Genomic DNA, 8,013 nt, shown 5'->3' with positions numbered 1-8,013 from the left:
TCACAGCGTTGCCATGTCCGCTTATTATAAGCGACTTTGTGCTTGTTCTTCTGTGAAGTTGCCTGTAAATATTGGCGGTTGCGTTTTTTTGGGCTTGTTTCTAGTGTTGTTTAAACCAGTGGTTCTCAAACATTTTCAAGTCAAGGACCCCCAAATTAATACTTATTTGTCTGTGGACCCCCATCTGAAATATGTTATGCCAGGGAGTGGGATAGATTTGTGTTGTTAAAATGTTTAAAAAAATATATTCCACATTTTTCAATTTTTTCAAAATAGCAGATCTACAAGCTCACAAAGTGTCGCATTGCATTGAGCTTGTAGATCGGCTATTTTCAAATAGACCAATGTATTATGTTTAAACTTTAAAGGGCGAAGGGCTCGCTTTTTTGGGGCTTGTTTTAATAGACCCGGTTGCTCGGTTCTCTCGCGAAACCTGGCAACACCGTTCATATACACCGTCGTACGGAGAAGCGCAGACGATCAGCTGATCATGATGGTGAAAGCTGTGGATCCTCTGAATGAATGAGTTGATCTGAAACACAATGAAAGTAACGCGTTACTTTACCTCACTGCGTCGGTAACGTTGCGCTAAAAGTAGTATAAAAGATGATGAGTGATGATGATGATGAAGATGATGGGAGTCAAACACCGGAGCTGCCGCTTGAGGTGACATTTATTATTACCTTGTTATTACGTCGCCCTGAAACATGACTGTCATGGCGCTACTTGGTCCTGTTTTTTGAAAAGTTTTACATTTACAACCCGTACATCTACATAAACGTTCAGATTTCAAATATAAAGTGCTGACCCCAAAGCCACGGATGTAAAAAATTAAAGCGCTGGAGTCTAAATATCCGTATCTTCCGTATTGTTTAATAAAAAGCTTTTTAATCCGATCGCCGGCCATTTTCTTCGAATTTACTCCATATGCTTTCAACTACGCGCCCCTATCGGTTAGGAGGTGTATTGCACTCTGATACATTATGAGGAAGAAATAAAATTGCCGCCGATCGGATTAAAAAGCTTTTTATTGAACAATACGGAAGATTTGGGTACTTAGACCCGTGCGATTTAACTTGTACCATCTGTGGCTCGGGGGTCAGCACTTTATATTTGAAATGTGAACGTTTATGTTGATGTACTGGTTGTAAATGTAACATTCTCAAGAAACAGGAACAAGTAGCGCCATGACGCTTGTGACAGACGAGCGTCATGTGAACCATGGCTAGTTATTACCCTGTTATTATATGGGATACATAATATACAGGTCCAATGGGCACCTCAACGTTAAATAGATGTTTTTTTCCCCTAAATGTAAACAAATAAATAAATAATACATGTATGCTTTGGAAAATGGTCTGATTCTGAAATAATGTAAAGCATTGGTTCTCCAAGTGGGGTCCTTGGGGGGGGGGGGGTACCAGGGGGTCCCCAGCAAACTTAGTTAATAAAGTGTCACGATAATTTTCACCCCTTTATAAATATTTTATACTTTGGCTCTTCGAAAATAGCAGATCTACAAGCTCATAGGAGTGCCGTGCTATGAGCTTGTAGATCTGCTATTTTTGAGAAATCGTGAAAATGTGTGCAAATCTTTGAATATGTATATATTTAAAGCAAACATTTGTAACTCAAATCTTTGCTTCTGGGGGTCCCTGGAACGAAATATTTTGAGATGGGGGTCCGCAGCCAAATACATATAATTTTGGTAATAATAAAGTTTGAGAACCACTGATGTAAATAAAGTATGCATGATTTGAACATGCACTGTACGTCATTATCAGATCTAAATTTACCCTTCAACCTATTGTTTATCATCCCCAAAATGACTGGATGGTGGATATATCCACAGGTTTTATAATCAACTTTAACTATTAGGCCCTAATGTCATTACAAAATATGATATCTATTTGGCCCCCATTGATAAAATAAAAATAATAATAAGAAATAAATAATAAATAAAATAAGTAAAGTAAATATAAAATAAGACAGAATACATGTGTGTGAATGAGAGGAACCCAAGTGGAAGAACAGTGAGCTTACAGGGAGTAATCACCATCATAGCATCATAGCATAGTAATCACCTTTTGACCATCTCAATCCGAACCGCCAAGTCCTCAAAGAAAAACAATCTACATTATAATAAAAGGATGCCATATGGTAATTGTTTTGAAACAAATTAATTTAAAGGAGTAGTTCACCCAAAATATTTCTTATTTTCTATCAATTAAACACCCCATGAATCCTTGAATTTGTAGATTGTTTTTCCCGCGCACTCCTAAGCCAATAATTTGATTACCGGCGGAAAGATGCTAATGCATCCGGTAGGAAATACAAAATAGACTCTTTGTCATCAAATTATTGGCTTAGGAATGCGACAAAAACATATGTTGAAACAGTGAAACAGACTACCGTGAGTAGGCTACATAGTATTAACATAATGCAATGTGTTTAATCAGTGACCTAAGGAGTGGTAATATAAGATAAGTCTTATCTGATCATAAAATGACTGTATGAATTTATAGGCTCATTTAAAAGTTGCTACGGCAGTGACGTGGATTGTTTTATGTAAGTAAGTAATCTTTTCAGAACCTCAGAGTACACCAGAGTGATACAGTAGGCTATAGTACAGGGGAAAAAAAGATCAACATTTTGTAACTGAACACACAGTTTTAACATAATTCAGCAGTGTTTCAAGTTTCAATTATATTGTACAATGCGTGACCCTTCACTCACTTAATCAAAGTCAGTATGGCCCTCTGGAACAGGGACATGCAGAGGGATTTGAAGGGGCAGGGGCTGGAATTTCAAAAGGGCACCTAGTGCCGGCCGGCCCGAGGCTCGGCCCAGCCTGAACAATGACCATACTTTTTCCGTTCCAGAGATAATGGCCAAAACGTCTTGAAAACGGCCACTTTCGCCGATTTTTTATCGCCGATTTTCAATTGAGTTTTGGCCATTGTCGCCCGTTTTTCTTTAATAACACGGGCTAGGAAAGTCGTATGGCGACAGACTAGGTACCTGAGTAAAGTTCACTTTGAGCTGCATTCAACACATCCACTGACATTTCCGCCGGCCTTACTGTTGGGCCGCTAGGGGCAGTTGAATTTTCTTTTTTTGGGGGTAATATTTATTATTATGAAAAAAAAATCTAGTCTGGAGAGGGCACTTTTTTAGCGACGGGTAAAAGGGCAGGAGCTCAAACCCCCTTTCATGTCTATTCAAAAATAGCAGATAACTCGAGACAGTGCATATTAGATGTTTTGGAGATAAAGCCAGAGAGGCCAGACTGAGATGGTTTGGACAGGGGAGGGATAGTGAGTGTAGATCGGTAGAAGGATGCCAGTGGTGTAAAGCAACTACATTTACTCAAGTACTGTACTTAAGTACAATTTTGAGGTATTTTTTTTACTTTACTGGAGTATTTCCAATTTTCAGTACTTTTACTTCTACTCCACTACATCTCAGAGGCAAATATTGTACTTTTACTCCACTACAATTATTTGAAAACTTTAGTTACTAGTTACTTTGCAGATATAAATTATTACATTATAAAACATAAATTAATCACCTGCTAGGTATGCTCTTAGTTGCTTGTTTTAGAAGAGAATGCACTTAAGGACTTCTGGTGATTAGTAGTTTTCTTCCCTACCTATGTTGAATGCAGTCAACATAAGTCGTTTTGGATAAAAGCGTCTGCTAAATGACTGTAATGTAATGTAATGTAATGTAATGTAATGTAATAGTGAACACAATCCAAATTGAATGTAATCTAACCTAACAGTGATTGGTGTTTGTGTCTCTTGTTTGTAGATACTCGTGTGCATACTGAGTTTCCTGCATGCTTCAGACAGAAGGGAAGCCTCGCTGGTCAGCCGGAGGTGGTACTATGCTAGTCAGGATCTCACCTTCCAGGTACGAACCCTAACGTTCATTCATTTTGATCAATTTCAATCGCCTTATCGATCCCACTATCGATCCTCTTCTATTATTGGCAGTGGTGGAAAAAGTACTCAAATGTTTTACTTAAAGTAAAAGTATCAATACTGCAATATAGAAATGCGCTGTTACAAGTAAAAGTCCGGAATTCAAAACGTACTTGAGTAAAAGTACAAAAGTATTGGCATCAAAATGTACTTAAAGTACCAAAAGTAAAAGTACTCATTATGCAGAATGTCCCATTTCAAGTTTTCAAATGTATACAAGTCTTTTGAAAATAGCAGATGTAATAATTATGACAGGCCTAGCTGTACCAGGCTGTGTAAACACTGGAGAGTCAGCCTCTATGTACATGATTCTATGTTTTTTTAATGTATTTTTTTAATGTATTTGTTAGGGGTGGGACGATATGGGTATCTCACGATACGATGTGGCGATATTAGGCCCTCGATAACAATAATATCACGATATTCGATATATTGCGATATCACAATATATTGCATGAAATTTCACCAACGATATATCACGATAGTCCTTGTATTCAATTCATAAACACATAAAATAGTACCAAACAGTTCAAAATAATCATTACACAAATACAGAGTCGGAAAAAAACGTATCACAAACAAAACAATCGATATATAAAAAAGAAAATCGATATTTTTCGGCTGTATATCGATTATTTATCGCGGGAGAAAGTATCGGGAGAAAGTATCACGATATTGATATATCGTCCCACCACCCCAAGTATTTGTTGTGTTGTATGTACTCTATGGAACCCCCTGTGTGTCTGGAATAAAGTTTGAATTGCATTGCACACCTGTGTGTGTGTGTGTGTGTGTGTGTGTGTGTGTGTGTGTGCGTGTGCGTGTGCGTGTGTGTGTGTGTGTGTGTGTAGAAGAACGTCACGTTCAGGTTCCCGGCCTCTGCAGCGTCGTTGGGTTTCATGGAGGGTCTGAGTTGCAGACCCCGCTGCAGTCTGATCATCAGCCACCTGGACGCGTCCAGTCTGTCCAGAACACTGCTGCACCAGGTACTGTAGGCCTGCATCCACAGCACATTGGGTACCAGTGGTGCAAAAGCAGTGGTTTTCAACCTTTTTCATGCCAAGGACCCCCAAAATGATATGTATTTGGCCGCGGACCCCCATCAAAATATTTTGTTCCAGGGACCCCCCAGAAGCAAAGATTTGAGTTAAAATGTTCACTTTAAAAGTATTTATATTCAAAGATTTGCACACATTTTCACGATTTTTCAAAAATAGCAGATCTACAAGCTCGTATGAGCTTGTATATCTGCTATTTTTGAATAGCCCAAAGTGTAAAATAATGCTTTTTTAGCTCAAATCTAAAAATGACACAGTTCCAGGTCTTAATGGGTTAAGTAGGCCTACATCTTTCTTTCTTTCTTTTTCCTTTATTTATTCAGGGAAGCCCACTGAGAGCAAGCTCTCTTTTTCAGGGACGCCCTGATAACAGCATATAAAATACATACATAATACATAACACAATAACAAACATTTGAATAATTACAATCATCACAGATGCAAGTAAACAGTGTTACATGAAGCAGGTGCAGTTACTATGAAATGTGTCCTCGAGAAGAAGTACCCTAAATGTCTCTATTGAGACAAATCGCTCCAGTTTCAGAGAGTCCTGAAGTTTGTTCCATTTGTGTGGAGCATGATACATGAAGGCAGTCTTTCCTTGTTCACTGCTCTTACGTGGACTGGTATGGGTTTGTGAAAGTGTTGAATGTCCAGTAACCTTTGGTTCTAAGAGCGAAGATAGGTATAGAGGAAGCTTACCACACAAGGCCTTATAAATAAAAAGAATACAATGTTGCTCTCTACGTACTGCGAGAGATGACGAGAGTCATCACCAGTGATAAAACGTAGGGCACTGTGGTAGACTGCTTCAAGAGGCGTGGAGATTGAAGTATGCATGTACACAGGGCCGCAGGAAGGGCCGCACCGGGCCCCGCGCTTGGGGGAGCCCCGCAAAAAAAAAGAATTCTGTTCACTTTTTTTAAGTGAACAGAATCACATTTATTAAGAGTTATAAAAAGAAATAACCGCAAATAACCACCAAAAACTCTGAAATATCCGCCCAAAACCGCCCTCCTCGCGCGCGTGAGGAGGGAGCGCGCACACGCGCGCACACCGGGCCCCGCATTTCTCCCAGACATTTCAGCACATCACCATAGTCAAACACAGACATTATGACAGATTGAATAACAGTTTGTCATATGTCCAAAACTGTTACTTTTCAGGATTCAAATTCAAAAATGGCAAAGCTTGTAGATCTGCTACTTTTGATACTTTTGTGTGACGCTGTAATGTGATCAAGTAGGACGCTAATTTACGAAAAAAACTGGTTTCTGCCCGACTGCAACGTATACTGTGTATACATAGTATGCATAATACTATGTATACATACTATGTATACATACTATGTATACATACTATGTATACATAGTATGTATACATAGTATGTATACACAGTATGTATACATACTATGCATAATAGTATATATACACACAGAATGCCATAGACTGCTGAAGGAACATCCAGTACATGCTTCTAGGCTCATAAAGAAGAGCAAAGGTGAAGTTTAATGCACCGTTTCCCAAACAGTGGGTCGTTGCCCATATGTGGGTCGCCGCCCAATTTCTATGGGTCGCGAATAAACACCCCTTTATTATTTGTTTCCTATATTTTGCGTTGAATTATAATTATTTCAAAAGAAGAAAAAAAAATCCATAAAAACGTAATTTGGAAAACATTAATTGGAGGGGAAAATAATACTTTTAAGAAGTAGTGAAAATAGCAGATCTATAAGCTCACAGTCACAACACGTCGCATCACGTTGTGTTGTGAGCTTGTAGATCTGCTATTTTCGCTAGTTTGGGTCCCGGGGAGACATAAAATATCTCGCTTGGGTCTCGAGCTAAAAGGTTCGGGAACCGCTGGGCTAGAACTAAACGAGGCATAACATGATAGGACAGGTAGCAGCAACACAAAGGAAACAGGAGGCTCTAGGACGTCACTACAAAATAAAAGTATACTAAGTGCACAAGTAGGAAACATGGAACAAGAAAAAACTCACTACAAAATAAATTGACGTGTAGGAAAACAATTACAGGATTTTTAGGCTATGTAAACTTAAATATACAGTGCAAATATACAATATGTGATGCAGTTATATTGAAGTGATGGTTTTAAAGCATGTAAATATGTCAATATGTCAATAATGACAGGGGCGGCCATAGCTGAGTGGTTAGTGAGCCCGCCTAGGGAGCCAGAGGCCCTGGTTGCCCCAGGTACGATTCCAGGCCACGCCAGCATATGTGTCGATGAAATGAAATTTGTCCCTGAGCAAGACTCTTAACCCCTAATTGCTCACAGGCCCTCATTGGAAACAAGCCCGCAAGGACTTTCATGAACGTCCTGTTAAAAGGAATTATCCTAATATGTAAACATTTAAATATTCATGTTTACACACGTGGTTAACATGAACATTTACATATTGACGCACTGTGGATTATACATAAAAGCAGACCTTGTAGTATCAAGATCCCATCCCATGGGGGCAGCACAATGCTTGAAATTAGAGGGATGATGATTGATTGATTGAATACTTTATTAACAGTTTGCACAGAAAAAGCACAGAAGTACAGTTCCGTACAAAAGGATGCTAATAGGATTAAACCCCAGAACGCACTATGGCTTGTTTCCATTGAGGTCCATGTGTGTATTCAATTCATCAAAACATTTAATGACAAACAATAATATGCAAAAACATCATATAAACCAGTAGCAGTGGTGGAAAAAGTACACAAATTCTTTGCTTAAGTAAAAGTACCAATACTGCAATATAGAAATACTCTGTTACAAGTAAAAGTCCAGAATTAAAAATTTACTTGAGTAAATGTACAAAAGTATTGGCATCAAAATGCACTTCAAGTACCAAAAGTAAAAGTACCAAAATATTTGAAAATAGCAGATCTACAAGCTCACAACGCGTCGCCATGCGACACGTCGTAGATCGGCTATTTTCAAACAGCCTATGTAT

At 38.7% G+C, this 8,013-nt stretch overlaps 1 protein-coding gene across 1 annotated transcript in view; it reads left to right on the top strand.

Moving 5' to 3' along the window:
• Window positions 1-502: 502 nt before the first annotated feature.
• Window positions 503-8,013, top strand: part of fbxl9 (F-box and leucine rich repeat protein) — a 144,291-nt gene continuing 136,780 nt past the window's right edge. The window contains exons 1-3 of the mRNA XM_080436718.1: window positions 503-666; window positions 3,814-3,915; window positions 4,838-4,972. Coding sequence (XP_080292844.1) covers window positions 607-666; window positions 3,814-3,915; window positions 4,838-4,972 — 297 coding nt within the window. The 5' untranslated portion in view covers window positions 503-606. The remainder of the gene's footprint in view (window positions 667-3,813; window positions 3,916-4,837; window positions 4,973-8,013) is intronic.

The sequence above is a fragment of the Gymnoscopelus braueri genome, assembly GCF_963280865.1.
Source record: "Gymnoscopelus braueri genome assembly, chromosome: 9".
NCBI classification, from domain to species: domain Eukaryota; kingdom Metazoa; phylum Chordata; class Actinopteri; order Myctophiformes; family Myctophidae; genus Gymnoscopelus; species Gymnoscopelus braueri.
This window is presented reverse-complemented; position numbering and strand designations above follow the sequence as displayed.